Source organism: Rhamphochromis longiceps, linkage group LG17 (assembly GCF_057381845.1).
Source record: "Rhamphochromis longiceps isolate RC_006_pf linkage group LG17, R_longiceps_female_GT1.1, whole genome shotgun sequence".
In the NCBI taxonomy this organism is placed as follows: Eukaryota; Metazoa; Chordata; class Actinopteri; order Cichliformes; family Cichlidae; genus Rhamphochromis; species Rhamphochromis longiceps.
In genome coordinates, this window is record NC_140573.1 from 18,718,952 (window position 1) to 18,739,762 (window position 20,811).

General features: G+C 40.4%; 2 protein-coding genes across 6 annotated transcripts in view; one reads left to right on the top strand and one right to left on the bottom strand.

Moving 5' to 3' along the window:
* The window catches only part of LOC146649564 (uncharacterized), a 380,555-nt gene that overhangs the window by 35,002 nt on the left and 324,742 nt on the right, over positions 1-20,811 (top strand). The gene's annotated exons all lie outside the window — the stretch shown is intronic.
* LOC146649565 (filamin-C-like) overlaps positions 1-20,811 on the bottom strand; it is a 61,698-nt gene that overhangs the window by 30,166 nt on the left and 10,721 nt on the right. For 3 of the 5 annotated variants that reach the window (XM_085386989.1, XM_085386986.1, XM_085386985.1), the window contains exons 2-20: positions 14,627-14,875; positions 12,652-12,749; positions 10,799-10,949; positions 9,495-9,613; positions 9,331-9,408; positions 8,523-8,688; positions 8,031-8,231; positions 6,667-6,789; positions 4,861-4,998; positions 4,405-4,531; positions 4,009-4,145; positions 3,328-3,521; positions 3,134-3,247; positions 2,898-3,041; positions 2,200-2,323; positions 1,744-1,904; positions 1,559-1,649; positions 655-824; positions 452-569 (exon numbers count right to left, since the gene is read on the bottom strand). In XM_085386989.1, the coding sequence (XP_085243115.1) occupies positions 452-569; positions 655-824; positions 1,559-1,649; positions 1,744-1,904; positions 2,200-2,323; positions 2,898-3,041; positions 3,134-3,247; positions 3,328-3,521; positions 4,009-4,145; positions 4,405-4,531; positions 4,861-4,998; positions 6,667-6,789; positions 8,031-8,231; positions 8,523-8,688; positions 9,331-9,408; positions 9,495-9,613; positions 10,799-10,949; positions 12,652-12,749; positions 14,627-14,875 (2,703 nt within the window). The remainder of the gene's footprint in view (positions 1-451; positions 570-654; positions 825-1,558; positions 1,650-1,743; positions 1,905-2,199; positions 2,324-2,897; positions 3,042-3,133; positions 3,248-3,327; positions 3,522-4,008; positions 4,146-4,404; positions 4,532-4,860; positions 4,999-6,666; positions 6,790-8,030; positions 8,232-8,522; positions 8,689-9,330; positions 9,409-9,494; positions 9,614-10,798; positions 10,950-12,651; positions 12,750-14,626; positions 14,876-20,811) is intronic. The other 2 variants (XM_085386988.1, XM_085386987.1) reach the window with 1 other exon arrangement.

Here is a 20,811-nt window from a genome sequence, read left to right on the forward strand (position 1 = left end):
CAGTTCAAGCTTGTTTTATGTTAAATGATTCAGAAAGAAGAGAAATTTCCACTGCAGATCAGAATTACACATCAGTTAGATTAAATTTAATGAAACAGAGCTTGAATGAACAGCAGCTCAGAGTCATTAAGGATCCCCATGAAGGGGTTGTGATTGTCTTTCAGAGGAACTCCTGGATTCTTTTGTTTACTCATTTAATCCATCATTTACTCTCCACCTCACTTATTATAATTAGTACCAAACTGTGCAGGACTCTCTATGGAAACATCCTGTAATCTAAAGCTAAACAGCAGCTTGTATTTAGGAATTTGTGATGAATAATTCCAGGAATTTAGCTGGAAACACGCATTCTCTGCTTCATCTGCTGCGTCATGAAACCCGATCAGGGCTCCGTATGGAAGCACTTTGCTTCTGTATGATAAATGTTCCATTTTTTTCCTCACAGACTTACTGTTGTTCAGTCCCTGAACTTTGACCTTGTTGAGGTCCAGTGGGGGGGCCACAATGATGGTGAATGGACTCTTTGGGATGGGGTCTCCTCCATGACACACAATGATGGACATGCTCCCCTGAGAGAAACACAAGCAGTGCTTAACTTATGTCCATCAGTCACCTCACAGGTAATCCATCACACATGTGAAGTTGGTGTGTTACCTGCTGCACCGCCGTGTAGCGGACAGTGTATGAGTAGTCATGGTTGTCGATGATCTCAAAGTCTCGGACGGCATCACCTTTAGTTGCTCCGGTGAAGTGGACCTCAGGTTTGGCTTTACCAGCTCCCTTTGTATAAATGGTGAAGTGGGTGGGCTTACCCACCTCCACCCCTGCAAAGTTCAGACAGAAACTTTATTAATAAGGTTCTTCTATGTGCAGCACTTTGTGATTCTCTGTCTAGAAAGGTGCTATATAAATAAAATTTTACTTTATCTAATTTAATACAGATAACAAGCTAAAACCTGCTGTCCCCCTGATGGGAACAGGGGCTCCAGCAGTGAGCCAGTCCTAACAGACTAATTAAAGATTAAAATGTCCAACTTTACAACAGATATAGATGTTTATAGTCTGATACAGTCTTTTTAGATTATTTAAAGTTTGTATTATTAGAAGAATAGAATAGAATAACCCTTTATTGTCATTGTACATATAAATCAAAACTGTGGGTGCTCCACCCTAGTTGTGCCAGAACAAATTATAAATAGTAGGCAGCTGGAATCAATAGAAAACATCCATCCATCCATCCATCCATCCATTCGCGTCCGCTTATCCTGTTCAGGGTCGCGGGGGGCGCTGGAGCCTATCCCAGCTGTCATAGGGCGAGAGGCGGGGTACACCCTGGACAGGTCGCCAGTCTGTCGCAGGGCCAACACACAGAGATGGACAACCATTCGCACTCACATTCACTCGCACATTCACACCTATGGGCAATTTGGATTAACCAATTAACCTATCCCCACTAAGTGCATGTCTTTGGACGGTGGGAGGAAGCCGGAGTACCCGGAGAGAACCCACGCTGATTTTTGTGTTGTATTGATCGCAAATGTGATAAAACCCAGCTCACCTGTCCTGTTGAGTCCAGGTCCCTCTGCCCTGACTTTGGCTGCATCATGGGAAGGATCCACCTTTATTCTGAAGGGGCTAATAGGGATTTCCTGTTTTACACAATAAGTGTGAGATGTTTTTTAAATTCAGTTTTAACATAGATGTGCATTTAAGATTTGATCCAACTGTTGACCCCTCATTTACCTGATCAGCGAACAGCACCATGATGGTGTACTGTCCGGGACCCGGAGGCATGTACTTCACTGTGAATGTGTCGTTGTCGTTCTTGATGATGTCAAAGTCGATGTCAGCCTCGGCAGGTCCGACTACACCTGGAGCGCACTTGATGCCAATGCTGACATCACCTGCAGGGAAATAATAATTAACTCTATTACAGAGATTCAAGGTTATTTCTGCAGTAATATTCAAACATCATGTAGCAGTATTCCTGTACTATTTAATTTCTTTCTAATTAAACTCATAAAAACAAAACTTGGCATTACAGCATGTTTGTGTGCTGCACAGCTGGTCTGAATCTGAGTTAAAGTCATTCATTGGAGATCAAGCTCAACGATCAGAAAGACAAAACAATCTCCTATGTGTCGTGCATTGTGGTGGCGGGACATGAAAAGAGGACATTAGACATGAAACAGGTCTCACCCTGTCCGGCTTCACTGCAGTCCACAGTGAAGTAAGTCGGCTCGTTGGCCTTCAGTCCTGTCTTCTCCACACCTGGACCGTAAACTTTCACATTCTCTGGATGGCTGCCCTCTCCGATAGTCACCTTATTCACAACATTACCATCATTGTTGGCAACAATAAACCTGGCTTCTATCTAGACTCTAACAAATAAATGCAAAAGCTGAAATATGGAAGAAATCATGGAATATAAACATCCATGCTTTTAAGGAAAATTTTAAACTCATCTTTTTCTGCTAAGAAACATTTGAGGTGATACACTGAGCTCTCGACACACTATTATTAAAACACTGCAGCCACCGGAGTACCTCAAGGCTCTATTATGGGTCCCCTAAAGTTCTGTATTTACATGACAGCATTTTGTCCTTCAACGAATAGAAATCGTGTTTAGCAGACATCTGCTTAAATTAAAGGTTAATTTAGTTTTTTCCATTTAATGTTTTACTGATTACTAACAAAAAACAAACCTGAAACTAATCTCACATAGTGTCTGTTGTAAGTTGGTAATAATTCAAAGAGCAAGGTATTTGTATGTTCGTGTTAATGATTGACCAGTTTACACTGCAACAAACTGCAGACATTGTCAGTGGGATTAACAGATTTAAAGGATATACTTCAGTGACTTTAATGTAAGACTATATTTGGTGTTGGTTTTATACCCTGAATGGGCTGTTGGGGACGTTGACTTCACCCCAGGTGACGATAATGGTGTGTTTGATGGGTTTTGTGGGAATGTAAACACAGAAGTAGGTGCTGTCTCCATTATCTGTGATCTGGACGTCAATGGGGAAACCATCTGAATCCTACAACACAAACAGATTTACACTGGTGTGACTTTGAAAAGATGTTAATGTGTTATTAAAACATTACGGAGAGGCTGCCTCTGAATCCTCACCTGAGCATAGAGCTTCAGCTCTCCTCTGCCAGCTCCATGGGTATCAATGGTGAAATCAGCAGGTTTGTTAACAATGCAGCCCAAAGGCTCCAGACCTGGACCGTAACATTTCACCTGAGGAAGTAAACACATCACATGTTTAAAAATTAAACATGCAGGAAAATGTTTGAAACTCAACAAGGCTCTGATCTGACCTTCTCAGGGAAGATGACACTGGCAGCAGGGAGGATGTGGGCCATGAAGGGACTGTCCTTGATGTCCTCGTCATCACAAATAACATGGACGGCATAGTCGCCTGGTTCAGTCGGCCAGTATCGAACATCACACGATCCATCGCCTTTATCATCACACTCAATCTTAGCCTGGGAGGGCCCCTCGATAGAGAAACCTACACATAGACGCTGTTATTTAAACACTGCCTATCATTGATGAATGTGAAAACAATGGGATCTGCCCATGGAGTTCAATACTTTACATGACACACAAATATTCACAGAAATAGCAGGATATACCATCAGATCCAGAGGCTTTTGGACAGTGGCAAACATCTTACACACAATGCCCTGTTTTCAGATGCTCAAAAGTAACCAGACTGTTGATAAGGAGTAGGTCTGCAGGTTGTTATTCCATGACCACTTAAGCAAATAAAAGATGTGGAGTTCTGTTTGGTAGCTGTTTACTGAAACATATGAGGTGTTAGATTTCCTTGGTCTCGTTTCGTTTGATAGATGCAGCAGAAATGTTACATCCTTATTAAATTTAAAAATATTTTTTCAACAAGATGTTGAAGTACTGTGGATTGCTTTTGACCATAAGTCAGCACCTTAAGCTCTTAACGTTTTCCTGAGTCCCATCTTTATGTTATTGTAACTAACCGAGAGTTCCCACTTCAGTTCCAATGGCCTCCACCACAAAGTCAGCACTCTTCCCCACCATACCGGTCTCCAGACCTGGACCCCAGGCTCTCACTTTCTGAAGCCCTGCCTCCTCACTGACATAAACTTCAAATGGGCTGGAAAAACAGAACGAATTGATTAGTTTTTATCTTTATTTCAGATAAAAAAAAAAGTTTACATTTATGCACACAAGTCACTGGAGTACCTCAGGGTTCAATCTTGGATCCTCAATATCTTTAGTTTTATATGGCATCACATGGCCAAATGATTAAAATGCATGCATTTGTTACTATATGTGACATAATGCACAGCTGTAATAAACACTGTTAACTCCCCAAAATGTAATAGTATGTATAATCACTCCATCAACCTCACCTGCGAGGGATGCTGTGTCCGCCCCAAGTGACGGTTACGATGTACTTTCCTGCCATGACGGGGTAATAATTACACTCATACAGGCCATTTTCCATCTCAAGCACATTCACAGACTCCTCCAGGCCCTCTATATTAAAAATAAACATAATCCACAATCAGCCCACCTTTACTGAGCTAAATTTCAAATGAAAATAAAGCCAATTACCAAAAATAAAAACATTTTGTAAAACACACTCACAAATGTACATACACAGGAGAAACCTCTTTTTGGATATTCTGGAAAGGCCATACTGTGCTGAATCCATCATTAAAAATCTCACAAATATCAGCTATAGTCAGTGTTCTGTACTAAAAATAACAGGGGTTCTCTTCAGTTTTGTGTTTAAATGTGTTTCCTTAAAGGGATTTTAGCTCCAGTTGGTGAATCTCGTGGGTTGGTGAGTCTTGCTGTCTTACTTGGTCCTTTTACGGTGATTTTGAGCTCCCCGCTGCCGGCTCCTTTGGTGTAAACTCTGAAATCTGCCAATTCTTTCACTCTCAGACCCTTCGGCTGCAGACCTCTGCCAGATGCTCTGCAGGCGTTTGGGTTACAGGCTGCAAGGATCAGTCAGATGGAGGTTAAGACTGGGAAACGATGCTCAAATGATAATGAAACTCACACAAACACACAGAGCCTGTTTCATACTTCCTATGTAATCCTACACTGAATCTCCTGGAGAATCATCAGAATCTGTCTTATCTGTCCAACTGCCTCCTCCAGCTGAAGCCATAAAGTCGGCTGCTATCATGGAGGAGCTATGAAGCTTGAAATGGAGGGCTGAGTTGGAGTTAATTTGGTCTCAGAAATTAATAGTTAATCTCACAGGTTACTCATTTACTCTCTCAGACTGATCAGTGCACAGCTGATTGAACTCAAATGATTACTGTGTGTACAACAGTACACAGTGATTCTAACTAAAATATACTAACAACACACACACAGAGCAGCACGAGTTTCTCATTAGTCAGCTGATCAGCGCCATAAAATGCAGTTTGCTGAGGCTGAAAGGGAAAAGCAGCAAAGAGGAAGACGTGATGAAATCAGAATTCAGAGCTGAAGATTCAAGAAAAATACAAAATACACACAAACTTAATAGCAAACAGAAGGAAAAACTTGCTATAGATTGATATGTTCTTTAAACTTAAACTTAAGTTTGAAGCATCAGATTTGAGAACACGATGCACTCAGAGGATAGAGCGTCGGTTAGCTGCAGAAGGAAGAGTTACTGGAGGCGACGTGAGGAAGAACAGGCAGGGTTGATGATGATGTTGGGTAGGAGCAAGTAGAAGATCACTCTGGCATTTAAGCCTCTTCTTTGATTATATATAATTATGTGAAGTCACTTGCTAACCACTTTATTTTAAAGTGGTTAATTTTGTTGTTTTGCTAAGATGTTATTAACACTTCTTATTCTGTTTAGTTGTTATTCAAATTACAGATTCAAACCAATAAAACAACCCAGAATCTTCTTCATAACACACTTTTTCTTAATACCTCCTTATATAGTTGAACCCTGTTCAATTCTACAAAATTTCTTAAAATTAAAAGTGATACCAAGAAAATCTGAGCTGTTCTTGGGCTACTTTGTCAGTGTCATTTTCCAGCCCTCAACGGTTCTTGTAGATTTTTTGTTAACCATCTAAATCAAACAAAAGTCTCCAAATGTTTACAAGACGTGACCCACCACACATACTAACCCACTCAGGAGAATATTCTGGATTTTTGCTGACACAAAAGTTGAATCTGTGGGCAATGGAGCTAAAAAAACAAAACAAAAACAAAAAACTGAGCAGTAAATAGCTTGAGTTACTTGGAATTGCTTTCTTTGCTGCTTTTATCAACCTACTGACCTAACAACATGTTCTCAGGATAGATAGTTTTGACAAAATGCATCCCAGAACACCACAACCAACCCAAATGTAAATTATTAAGCTTGAATTTCTACAGAACTAAAGTGTAATAAAATAATAATGATAAAATAATGATGAACTTAAATAATTCCTAATTATTTCTGATGCCATTCAAAAAGGGCTTTAGACTACCACATTCAGTTTCTGAGATGTAGAAAAAGAACAAGCTGCTCAGGATGAAGCAGTGCCAGGACATGCTGTAAGGCAGGGAACCCCCATCCATATGGGGCCAAAGTGAAGACAGTTTGAGTCGAAAAGACCAGGCTAGCGCAGGCAGGCTCCAGTTGCATCCTGTCAATGGCCTGTACTAACTTGGTCGCCTGGGTTTGGGTGGTGTTGGAGGAGGAGCTCTCCTGGTCTTGTCAGCAGGTGGGGTGCGTATGGACTGAGGTACAATCTGCACTGGAGACCCAGGAGGAGGGACACTCTGTGAAACTGAAGGAGGGAATAACAGTATGATGCATTTGTACATCGGCACAAGGAGGACAGAACCCAGATCGGTTAAAGGGCAGCGTCACCAAAGCAAGACGAACTCTCCAAATTCAACCAAATCAACCCAACCCAAACCAAACGAAAACTAAGCAAACCCAAAATAACCCAACCCAAATGCACTAAAATAAAGCAAACGAGCCAAATCAATCCAAACAAAACTAAAACAAATCAAACACAACCAACAAACCAACGCTAAATAAAACATAGGAAATCCAGTCAACCCAAAACAAACTATTCCAGACCTAACCACCTAACCAACATAAATCAAACCCGTAGACAGTTGGGATAAAGTTTAATTCTGCATTAATTCTGCAAAGTTAGTCTCAAGTCACTGGAATTTTCTCAAGTCAGTTGAATCAGGCTAGTCCCATTTTCAAAGATAAGTCAAGTTAGACTTCAAATTAAGGTAAGCTATTCCCAAACTCAGTGTCCTGGATCAACACGGTCCTGATTTATATCTTAAATCCTTGGAAATCACATTTCACGATTCTTAAGTTCAATATTGAAAAATCCCCTCATCTAATTCCAAATTAGTTTAATCCAACATGACATCCCAAGGCTACTTCTGCAACAAATTACAAGACAAGACCAAGTTGCCAATAATACCCTAAATTTAGGCTCCAAATTAAGACAAATTAGGAACGCTCCAAACATGACTTACAAGTCCTAACCAAAAGTAGCCAAATCCCAGATCAAGAACAGCCAAGTCAGACATAATCCAGTCCATATAAATATCCACATCCTGTTCCAGCAAACCAGAGGTGATCAAACACCACAGCCTAAAAACATGAAAGTCCATAGAGTGAACCATAAAGGAAGCACAGACAATCTCAGAAGACCTGGACTTGGACGATACCAAAGGTTCCTGTTACAAAATCCATTGAAGTTTAATGTTACACGCATGCTGATCAGAGATCTGTGCTGGTGAATGTATTACAATAAGAGACAGGGTCAGTTAAATGTTTAAAATAAATATTGTAAATATTTAAGTTGACTATATTAAATGAATGAAATAAAAATATATCTGCAGATTTAAAGAATTACATATAAGATAGGACTTTAGGACAAAATTGTGGTTTTCATTTTAAATCACTGAAGGAACTGCCTAGCACCTAGAATGCAGGAAAGAGTTAGAAAGGTCAGTTTGTAGTGTTGTAGACATAAAGTAAATGTTAATAGCCCACCTTCGGAGATGTGGACAGTGAAAGGACTTCTGGGAATCTGCTGCCCAGCAAAAGTCACACAGACGACATGAGGTCCCTCCAGGACAGGGACATAGGTGCACCGAAATACACTGTCGCCTCTGTTCTCCAGGACAATCTCCACTGTATCCCTGCGGCCATTTGAGTCCACAATGATGACGCCCACATCTCCAGCACCCGCTCCTGGTGTACGGACAGAGAATAACAAGACCTTTAAACAATGGAGGAGGAATGTGACAGTCACTGGAACAGTATCAGACAATGAAGGTCATCTGCAGGAAATATAGCAGTGGATACCCAGAGCTAATGGAAATATAGAGTCAGAGTCCCTCCGAGAGACCACAAAATGTTTTTGTGCATAATTTTGGTTTTAATTTGTTCTTTCAAGAGTAATGATAGAAGAAAAACTTTTCATCAATTTTCTTTTATTAAGGGAATGTAGCTCAGACAAACTAACAATACAATGAGACTTACCTGCAGTGTAAATATCAAAGTATGTAGGTTTGTTGGCCACATTTCCCGTTGGCTGCAGTCCCAGCCCGCGGGCCTGAACTCTGGTTGGGTCGCCGCCCATGGCTTTTGAAACATTTACAATGAAGGGGCTTCTGTCGATGTCCTGACCAGCAAACAACACCTTTACCTGAGTGGAAGAGGACCGCAAAGGCCTGTTAGGTTCACAAACATAAATTTGTGTTTCCATGAACTAAACAAAAGCTAAGACAAAGGAACCAGGAAACATTCAGAACCTGTCAAAAGGACAACACAAGAAACAGCTCCTTTATCCACACATGATCCATGTGAGTTATACATGTCATTGGTTCAGTATTCCCCAATCAGGGGTATAAGCATCACAGGGAGTTCTTCTGCAGAAAGATTAGCTCAAACATAAACATTAAAAAAATTACAGAGACCAAAATTGAGCAGACATCACCAGTTAAAGTTAAAAGGAACTGATAAATGGTAGCAAATAGATATGCATACATGATTAAAAGTGATAATTAATGGTGAAAGAGAATGCAGTTATTGATGAGTCAGTGAACAGTTATGCTAATGATTGTGGATGATGACATTTATTTGTATTTGTATTTATTTATCTTAAATGGTAAAGTCATCCTTGTCCAATGTAAATGGGTTCCCCTTCAAACATGAAGGGCTCTGGGTCCATGTTATAGGCTGTGCAGGTCCATCAGATGAAGAACGTTGGGAACCATGGCCCTGTATTTCTGATCAATAACATAAGAACCACTGTACTTCTTTCAGCCTTACAGTGAGAGCTTCTTACTTTATGAAGCCCCTCCACTTTGGGCAGGTAGACCACAGAGTAGGTTCGGTTCTTGTCGTTGTTGGGGATGACTCGGGCCTGATGGAGACAGAAATGATGCAGCATAATTTCAGTTATATTTAACTTTTGTGTCCTTTTAAATTAATGTGAGGGTGTGTTTGCACCTCTTCTGTGTGTCCCTCTGGATCCTCCACATAAACTAGAACTTCTCCCAGTCCAGCCTCCACCGTCTCCACCAGGAACTCTGCTGGTTTCAGAACCATGTTACCTCGAGGCTCGATACCTGCAAACACAGCGATCACACGTAACTTTATTGTTTGAAGTAATGAATGGAAATGTTTGTGAAAGTCCTCCGATAGCATCGAACTACGTAAATGGCGACATAGTGTTTCAGATGTGGTATTACCGTGTTAATAACAGAAGCTACAATAAAGTTGACTGTTTCTGGATTTAGGGCCGTAATGTGCTGATGTCGATAACATATTTAGAAAACTTGTTTTAATTCAGCTAACAGTACAAATAAAATTGCTATTTGAGCATGATTTCAGTTTAAATGTGCATCTGCATTTATTAAACATTTTAATATTCTGGAAATTTAGCAATGATCTTTTTCCACTTCAGTGTTTCATCTATGAAACAAAAAAGGAGTTAAATAAGCCCAAAGACATCCTCAGATTAGATACTTTTGTTAGGATGCCTGGGTCGTTGACCCAGGGTGTTTGAGTTTATGTTATTATTTATACTTTCTAGTTTTTGGTTTCTTTGAGTTCCGTCTTATGGCTTATGTCTCCCCTATCACCTGCATCCCCTTGTCTAGTTCGCGTCTATGTGTATCTTAAGTTCCTATATCCCCGTGTTCAGTCAGTGTTTGTGTCTGCCCTGTTCCCACGTCTCTGTTCCCTTTGTAGTGCCTGCATGTGAGTCTGTGTCTTTGTTCAGTCTGTGTTATGTGTTTCCTGTTTTACTTTGAAGGTCTCTGTCTTATCTCAGTGTGTTCAGGTTACGCTTCTTTGGTCTCGTCAGTTCTAATTTGTCCCAGCTGTGTTTCCCTCCTGTTACTCATTCCCTGATTGCTCCCTCTGTGTATTTAAGCCCTGTGTTTCTTAGTGTCTGTGTCGCAATCTACCGTTTATTTTGCTGTGTGTTTTGTCAATCCGCCGGTGTTAGTTTATTTTTGACCTTTTTTCCCAGTTATGTTATGTTTGAGTTCAGCATTAAAGCTGTTTTGGTTTAAGTTCTGTCTCCGGAGTCTGCACCTTGGGTCCTATTCCTGTCTGCACACAGCCACACCTAACAACTTTGTTTTGAGTAATGAGACAAATATCTAAATGATTGATGGAATTTTGAGGTATTACAATACGTTTTTTGTACAATCCCAATGAGTCGATTCTACCAGAAATTTTTCTAAAACCTCAATAAAACTTGAAGTTTGATTAATGAACTTTGTTCCTGTGCATTTTCCACTCACCTGGTCCGTAGGCCTTAGCCCTCTTGGGGTGTAGCGATTTGGCCCTCAAGGGGGCACCGGGCTTCAGTTTGGCTTTAGGGAACTGAGACAGGTAGGTCATCACAGAGTGCTCATCCACATTAGGATCGACGATCTCCTCAGGAGCAATCACCTGGAGAGGAAGGACAAGACGAAAATTGCATCAGCTCAACACACAGCAGCCACACACTCAAGCTTTATCGAACTGGAACTACATGTCCTTGCTAACGGTTCTCCTGTATGACTGGTAAGGTAAGTTTTCCATTTACTGACGATTTCTTCAGAAGTTTAAAAACCTTCAAGGAAAATTGTTTTGCAGCTAGAAATTTGTTTTCTCATATTATGCTTAACATCTCCTGATTTAGTTGCAGTTTTATTTCTTTGCTTTGCTTTTAAGTTGGAACTATGTTAAATGGACTGGTCCTTTTATAGCAATGTTCTACTCTAGCAATGTAGCTTGCTATCGCGTGTGTGTGAATGGGTGAATGACTGAATGTAGTGTGAAGCGCTTTGGGGTCCTATGGACTAGAAAAGCGCTATACAAATGCAGGCCATTTACCATTTACCATTTACTCGAACTCAGCATTCAAAGCACTTTTCACAACAAGTTATAATAATTTACGTCTTTAAGCATTTTTTTTACTAACCCAGAAACACACATACACACACACACAATAGAGGCGCTTAGGATCGAACCACCGACCTTCTGATTAGGGGATGCCCTGCTCTTTCTCGTGAAGCTGAGTGGTAGGACATAAATTAGCTGATGAGCTTGTGAACATGTCAGTAAACCTGTTACAATCAATACATTTCCAGCTGCAAATACTTATTTAAAAAATAACAGCTGGAAACTTAAAAACGATTTCATTTTGCCAGAAACACATCAGATGGCCTCGATAAAGACGTCTCTAATCTCCAACAGCTGAAGTGAGTGAGTTCATAAGAGATTGAGGGAGTCGAGTCCAAAATCCTCCATGGAAGAGAAACTGGAGGGAAATCAAAATGAATGGTTTCATCTGATCAGAAAATCTGTTTTTTAATTACATAAATAACAAAAGAACAGAACACATGAGGGGTCGGTGAAATGGTAAACAGCTGCTTGCTCAGCGAAGGAGAGTGAGAAGACGTCTGAAATCTCAGAGGAAAACCGCCTGAATCAACCTGAGAACAGTGCAAAGAGTTTTATCATTATTGTCATCGTTATGTGTTTTTTCCACTTAAGCGCTCCTTACCAAATCATTTCCCTCTAATTTCTTGTGAAAACATTTATACATTATTCCTCTCTTTACAAGTTCTGACTAAAAAATTTCTGCGTTTCTCATTTAAATGACTCTGGCAGTTGAATTTTATGATTAAACTTTCTGGGAAATTAGAGAGGCTTAATTCACCTCCGACCTGCAGAAATTAGGCAGCAGCTGAACTCAGACTCTGACTTCGTGCCTCAGACTACTGAGTGAACAATCGCTTTGACTCATCTGCTCTGCTGCTAATTTAAACTGCAGCCTGCTCACATCTCTGCAGGCTGAAAATAGAGTCGAGCGTGTGAATCATCCACATGGATCATGGCTCAACCACGACTGCTATTTCTGAAGTTCAATTTAATCGTAACAAATATATCCTCTGAGCCTGAATTCAAAGGAACCACAAAGCTCACCGGCAGATATAAACAGCATACAGGTCAACTTATCCCTGATTCATCCATGTTCAGTGAAGCAGAGGCTTTTATTTTGTAGCTGTTTCCTAGATTTTGGCTCTGATTTTCTCATTAATCAGTAAGAAGAAACTCAGAGAACAGACACTGAATGTGTTGCAGTCCGTGCGCAGGTAGGTGTTACCTGTGGCACTCCCAGCCAATCATCAGCCTGTTGCATGGCTTCCCGGGCGTTCTCCACTGGCTGACTGGGATCCCATGTTTCCCAGTCGGGACACAGACCTGAAGGCAGCACAGACAGAGAGGTTTCATTATGTACAGGAGACTAGTCTGTCCTGCAGGACGACGTTCAGTCTGAGTCGCCTCTGCTGCAGAACATCCGATGAGCTCCTGCTTAACAGTTTGCAGAGAAAATATTTCAAAATAAGATTTATTTTTCCTTGATTTGTGTAGCGAGTTCCTTTTTGTTCAAGCTTTAGAAACTCAGAACATGTCTGACACGAGTTCATTTCCATAAGAGACAAAGTTTGGGAGTTAATATCAAACTAACATGAAAAAAAACTACATATTCGATTTATGCCACATATTAAATTATGAACATAAAAATATGTGATATGGGCTCTTTATGGACTTTGACTACAGAGTACTTTATAATTAAAAGACACTTTGACTACTTCTGTTTCATGTGCACAATTTTCTCTAACTCGCATATGCTTCACTGTGAAATTACAGAATATTCTTGAGAAAACAAACAAATGTCTAAAATTTGTTGTAATTATGTCTGTATTTTATATTTATAAATGGATGAACGGGTTTACTTTGTAATCTAGGAGAAACCAGCTTTGTAATGAAACTGTAGGTTTAGTTATTACAGGTTTTATTTTGATTGAGCCGGTTTACTCGTTTCAGTTCTTGTTGGTTTTACATACAAACAGAGGCAGCAGATGCTCATCATCAAACCTCGTCGAGGGTCAGACTTACAGAGTCAAAGTAACAAGATCTTCTCAACATTTCTATTTTAATGCACTTTGAATTATTTGTAAATATTTTCACAGTTAAGTGCTGACTATGAACTGGAAATGGAGGAGGTGTTGCAGTTAGTTAATGCAGGTCTGTTATACGGAAATATTAAAGATAAAAGTTTCCGATGATGAAAGAGAAAAAGAAAAAGCATTTATGAAACTGGAGCAGAAAACATGAATAAAATATGTGACTGTTATTAAACATAAAACAGGAGGATTCTTCTGTTAGACCTTAATCAGAGAGAAATGATGATGAAAACAAAAAATATGGAACAATATGTTCAGCCAGTTTCTTGTAATCAGCCCTGAGCACACACACTTTGTCCTCATAAATTACTTGAACACATTTCCACAAAGGTAACGAGCCTCTGGCTGCATAATAAGCTTCACAAACTCAAAAATGAGATCAGAAAATATCCGGCACACCTCACCCTGGACTGAAAAACTCAAAATTAGCTGAACGTTAAAGCTGATGAGTTATACATATTTGTCCTTCGCTGCTCTCTGATGAGGATCAGAGCAGAAACTGCAGATTTCAGCTGCTGCTTGTTTCCTGAAGCTGCTGACATGAAGCAGAAACACAGAAACACTCTGAGCCTGAAGCTGATAAGAGGATTAACTCCTCCTCCTCCCCAAGTGTGCTGTACAAACTTCCATGTGAAGATTTCAACTTTTCCTGCAAAGTCAAGACATTTTTACAGCCTGACTCCAGGTTAGTGGGGCTGGATCAGTTCCAGAGCGAAGCACTCAGCCGATGACCAAACCCTCCAGACATCGATACAGGAAGTTAAATATCAGGTTTTCTGGAGAAAACTTTGACACAGGAACAAATCGATAGTTTTGATTTAGCAGCTGCTTCACATCAGCTCACAGATTATTTAAGCACATGTTCACTTTAACTGACAGTTTGACGGCTTCAGGGAAAGTTTTTATTTGACAGCGTCTATATTTTCCTGGAAGCTTTCCTCAGCTTCCAGGAAAACAGCAGCCGCTTTTCTTTAAATCACAGGAACGTTTTAAAGAAAACCAAACTCAGTCAGCTTCCTGTCTTAAAACATTTAAACTACTTTTACTGATCATTTTTAACTTAAACATCAGCGTCTCTGCACACTGTGTGCAGTGTCAGCGGGATCCTACCGGGGGCGCAGTTGTCCACCAGAGCTCCCAGCGCCTTGCCGTCCCTCCAGTCTCGGTGGAAGTTGGTGATGGGGAGCTGGGGCACCTTGTTCTGGATCCAGCCCAGCAGACGCTGTTTAGGAGTCAGTTTCTTGGCGTCTTCGTCATCCTCGTCCTCCCACATGGGCATGGAGATGGAGTAGTGGAGGATCAGGGTCCAGATAAGACCCAGGATCAGCTTCAGATTCCCATCCACGATGGCTTTGGAGTCTGAAATAAATACAGAGTCATTCAGGTGTTTTAATGTGAGTGTCTTTCCAGGATTGAGTGCTCTAGCAAATCCACCCAGAGGTCAGACTGAGCAACAAAACCAAGAACTACATGTCAGACTCTACAAGCATCAGTTAGCAGGTTAAAAGTCAAAGTTCATGACAGCACAATTAGAAAAAGACTAACAGGTATGGCTGTTTAGAAGGGCTGCAGAGCTCAGAGAGCTGTGCATGAATGAATGCTGCAAACCTCAATGAACTAAAGCATGGCTGTGAAAAAGAGTGGACTAAAAATCCCCCGCAGAGATGAGACGGACTGATGAAGTCACACAGGAACCATCAGTGCAACTTACTGCTGCTGAAATATGAGATGGACTTAGTTTCATTAATTAAATAAAGACACGGTGTAATGTGTCATGGTTGTTTTTTCTTATGAGGTTGTTTTTAACTTTCTTTGTATCATGACTGTAGATGATTATATTTTTATACTTTTACGTGCGCTGTTGTGGTATTTTGATTCTGTGACGTGTGGAGCATCAGTGAACAGATGTTAACAGCTGGTTTTGATTAATTTAAAGTCACGTTCAGCTGAATTTGATTTCCAACATTTCGTGACCCAGTTTCCTGTTCTGCCAAAGAGTGCCAAAATAAAAGTTCACGTCTGCTCTCTGTTTATCTTTCAGACATCAGGAGACTTATTTTTTTCTGTCATCGTGCAGAAAAGTTTCATCCATCGACAGCAGCGAGCAGCATGATGTCATGCAGCCCCCGCTCTGAGGAATGAGGTCAGTTTAAATAGGAAACACATGCGCGCACACACACACACACACACACACACACACACACACACACACACACACACACACACACACACACACACACACACACACACTAACAGGAATCTGATGGAGGACACCCTCAGACACATTTCTCCTGCTCTGCTGAACACTGCTGTTGTTTTCTGTCACACACCTGAATTCTCAGGTGAATTTGCTTTCTTTCTATATTGAGGTCAGCTTGGCATGTGAACATGTCGTCTTTAAAACAGCAGAAAACCTTGTGTTTCCCCCTGAGTGTTGTTAAAATTTCTGAAGGCCTACCCAATCAGGAGGCGAGGAAACCAACTTCTAAACACACAGCTGGAGTTTCACTCACGCTTTGGCTGTTTTCAGCGCCTTTAACTTCACATTACCACATACAAGCAACACGAACACTGCCTGCCAGCTTATTTTGATGATGTGAGCTTTATAGATAATTGGGTAACTTTCTGAGGGAAACCTGGTCTTGTTAGGAGAGATGGTATCCGTCCCACATTGGATGGAGCAGCTTTCATTTCTAGAAATCTGGTCAAATTTATTAAAACCACCAAAACGTGACTATCCAGAGTTTGGACCAGGAAACAGAGTTGCAGTCTTACACGCCTCTATGCAGCTTCTCTCCTGTTATCCCTCCAAAGCCCCATCGCCTGTGTCAGCTCCCAAAGAGACAAACTAAAGACCAACTAGTAATAATGACTTAATGAACTTCTTCACAAATAAAATTTTAACTATTAGAGAAAGAAATATTCATAATCCTCGCACAGATGTAACACTATTTATTTAGTCTTTTACTCCAATTAATCTTTCTGAGTTAACTTCAGTAATTACTTCTCCAAACCATCGTGTCTTTTTGACCCCATTCCTACAAAACTGCTCAAAGAAGTCCTGCCATTAATTAATGCTTCAATCTTAAATATGATCGGCCTATCTCTAATAATTGGCTATGTACCACAGGCCTTCAAGCTGGCAGTATTTAAACCTTTACTTAAAAAGCCAGCACTTGGCTAGGGATGGGTACCGGTGTCCGGTGCCATGATGGCACCGGTTCTGACATAAACGGTAGTAACCAGACCGAAAAGCAGCGCACATTTCGGTGCTTTATTTCGGTGCTTTTTTTTTCCTGAGCTGTGATACACTTTAGATTCTAGCCGATCATTTTACGTTTCCGAGGATAGTAGGCGGGTCCAGGTACGTACGTTCTTTTAGAGCAGAGCTACAGATTAAAAATGCCCAAGGCGAAGCGGTCAAAAGTCTGGTTGTACTTCACAGCAAAATATGCAAACTCAGCAGCCTGCAACAAGTGCTTTAAGCTGATACTGTGATACTGTCAAAGGAGGTAACACCTCAAATCCGATGAAACACCTGGCGACGCATAGCGTTTTTTTTTTTAAAAGCCGAGAAATGCGCCGTATTTGATAGCTTGCTGCGAGACCTCACACCGAGCACATCTACTGCGGGTGTGGTGCCTGTTATCGGACCCGGAGTTAGCATCATCCCCCAAAAACCCAAAGAGGAGAGTCCTGGCCCCTAGCCCTGCCAGTGTAGCAGAAATGATGACGGATGATGATGCAGCAGCAGCCGTTCTTCTCTGCGTGAGTAGCTTAATGTTGTTCGTGTGTAATTTACGTTGAGTAGGCTAACCACGTTATTACATTAATGCATGTAAGGTGAACTAGCAAACATCATCATAGCTACATGCGGCTGTCCTCTTGTTTGATGGCAGATACTCCCTTCACCCTGGCCAAAAAGGCTAAAATGACCAAAGAAAAAGTGAAAAACAGTTAAACATGAGAAGTTTTTGGACAAAGTTTGTGTTTGTCCATTGTTTAAGCACTGCTTCCAGCCAAGAGTGATACCATATATGTCCCATAGCTGCAGAAAAGGCTAATATTGTTATCTTTTTACAAAAAACCAGCTGAACATGAGAGGTTTTTGGACCAATTTTGTGCTCTCCATTCTTTAAGCACTGGTTTGAGCACCGTTTAAGCACCGGCACCGTTTCAAAAGTACCGGTTTGGCACCGGTATCGGATAAAACCAAAACGATACCCATCCCTACACTTGGCCCAGCTGTATTAGCTAATTACAGGCCTCCAACCTTCCTTTTATCTCAAAAATCCTTGAAAGAGTAGTTGTCAAACAGCTAACAGATCATCTGCAGAGCAATGGCTTATCCGAAGAGTTTCAGTCAGGTTTCAGAGCTCATAGCAGCACAGAAACAGCTTTAGTGAAGGTTACAAATGATCTTCTTAAGGCCTCTGACCAGAGTTGGCAAAAGTAAAGACATTCTGTACTTAAGCAGAAGTACAGGTACTACTGTTAGAAACACACCACAAAAAGGTGAAGTACTGATTTAACTTTACTTCTATACTTAATTAAAAGTAAAAAAGTAAGAAAGTATAAGCAGATCTTTGGAAGACATTTCTATGTCTTGCACAATGCTAACTGAACCTTGTGCTATATCAACATAATGATAAAATAATGTCAGTAGATGGGAATACAAACTTTAATCTAACTTTTTTAATCCTAATTATTTTCAGTTTGAACTGGAAGAAAAAGAAGGAAAAAATAAATAAATCTATATTTCTGTTGCCTGCATTGTAGAGGGTGACTTTACCTCTAAACAGGTACAGTCAATGTGTACAGTCAGGGGTTCAAGTGGATTCAGGTGTGTGTGTGTGTGGGGGGGGTGACGACGATATGACGATTTCTACTGAGTGCTAAAGTTGGTATGAAGGTGGAATTCAGTGAATGAGTCTCTGCTACACTTGATGTAAAGTTACTCTGACCATGAAACCACAGCCACTGTGCACCAGTCACACACTGTCATTAGGTCAAAAAAATTAATCTAATTAATTAGCGACTTTATAATTAATTAATCTCGAATAATCGCATTTAATCACACAAGAAAATTTGTCCAAGAGTGCTTTTTTTTTTTTTTTTTTAATTGAAAAGGGTTTTAGTGGGTGACAGAATCAAATAATAGACATGGACATGTATTGTAACTCAACCTCTTTTAATTTCTGGAAGAAAAAAAAGGATTTAACTCAATCCAAAACAGAGAAACCTAACATCCCTGTTCAAAATTGGGCAGACTTAACAATAAAGTGCCATTTTAAGTACATTTTCAAAATTGTATTGTCTTACAATAATAATAATAAAAATGTCAACATAAAGTGCAGGTTTTCTTCTTAAAAAAGATAAGGCAGAAACATAAAAGGTTATTTCAACAGCTTCACCTTTAAACTCTAAGTAACCTTATTTTGTACATTAGGTTAAAACAGTGTGATCATTGAACATTTTAGTGCAAAACATAACAAACCCACTGGACTCACAATACCTCCATGGTTATTTACTGTCCGTCTTCTTCAGCCAGTTACTTAGACAAACTAGTCTGTTCACATTTTCTGAGCTGAAGGTAGCTTTCTTTTTTGTTACTGTGACCTGCAACTGAGAACAGTCTCTCACATCTGACAGAAGTGGCAGGACTAATCAAATACTTGCAGGCCAGGACAGACAGCTGTGGGTGGGTCCCTGCTCGACTGGACCACCACTGCAGCGGGCAGTCTGTCTTGCTGATGGTGGATTCTGCTCTGTACAAACTCAGGGCCCTGTTACACAGGGCTTCCTCATCTGAATCAGAGTCTGAAAACAACGAAGAGAAGAGGAGGCTCTTTGTCTTTGCTGGCTCCTTTGTGGTGGCATCTTTACACTGTTCCTGCAGCGGCCTCAAGGCTGGTCCAAACCTCTTTTCGCTCTCCCCTTGCAAGACACTCTAAATCCTTAAAGCATGGGTCAAGCACAGTCGCTCTGATGTGTGCCTCAGTGTATTCAGTATACCAGGAAATTGTGCATTGACAAAAGTTCCCCTTTGCTTGGAATACAAATTGCAATTAAATGCATTATTTTTTTGAATGTGTTATTTGTTCAAAAAAAAAAAAAAAAGAATAGCAATTAACGTGTTAAATTCCCACCCCTACTTTAAATCCATCACAGTGCAGAAAACTAACCTATTTATCCTGCACTAACCTGCAGAGGATTTCAAATAACACAGTTTGTCTGCCTCAGTTTGTTTAGCAGCATGTTTCACAATATGAAAAAACATAATTTCACATGTACAGACCTGATATCTGATTTTAAAAAAACGAAGACTAGATGCTGAAGTACCACAAACACACAGCTTATGGACACCTGCAGTGGTTGTGGTAACCCCCACCCCCCACCCCACACACAAAAAAACACTGTCCCACTTTAACCTGTGACTTTGGCATAGTCATCTCTTTTTATGCCACATCTCCTGGAGATTAATAAGTGAACAGGATTTCCTTTCATGTGTTTGACGTGAGGAACTGATGTGAGTGATGACATAATAACTCCCCTCAAATGTGTTATGGCAAAAGTAATTAGTCTGCTTTGGAAATTTAAGGAGTAGAAAGTACAGATATTTGTTTAAAAAGAGTAAAATTAAAAAGTATTCAAAAAAAAAACTCAATGTAAGGTCCTGACTCTGCCCAAATAAAGATATTTTATATTAAGTTATATTAAGGTTTAAACTGACATTAAGTTAAGTCTACTGAAAATAAGTTTTCTTTAATATCTTCCTGCTGGAAATGATTGAAACACGACTCTGCATGTCTGAAACCACAGCAGCCTCTGTAAGGCAGATAAATTGTTCTGTGTCTCCTGGGATTAATGTTATTTTAAAGTGAGATTAAGGTTAGTTTAAGGTTAAGCCTGAAGGAAATAAATCTCAGTGTGATGTCCTCTGAGGTGATGGAAACACCACTGCGTCTGTTCCCAGTCATTAAATCATATTTTCCTTCTCTGAGCTCAGATGACCTTTCTTCACCCCTCAGGAAACTCGGAGCCCAGAGATTAGCCCGGTCCGGTGTCCAGAGAGGAAATGTGTTTGGAGTGTCGCTGTAATCTTTCCCCAGGAAACAGGAGCTGCTGCAGCAGTTGGCCTGGCCTTCCCTGCCTGATAAACACAGTTTATTCTGCGATCATTTAAATAGTTTATGGTGAAGCACAGAAATAAATATCAGCTCATATTCAGACATGATCGTCACCACTGATTCTTATTTCCTGTGGCTGGAAGGCTTTCTGGAAAATGTGAATGT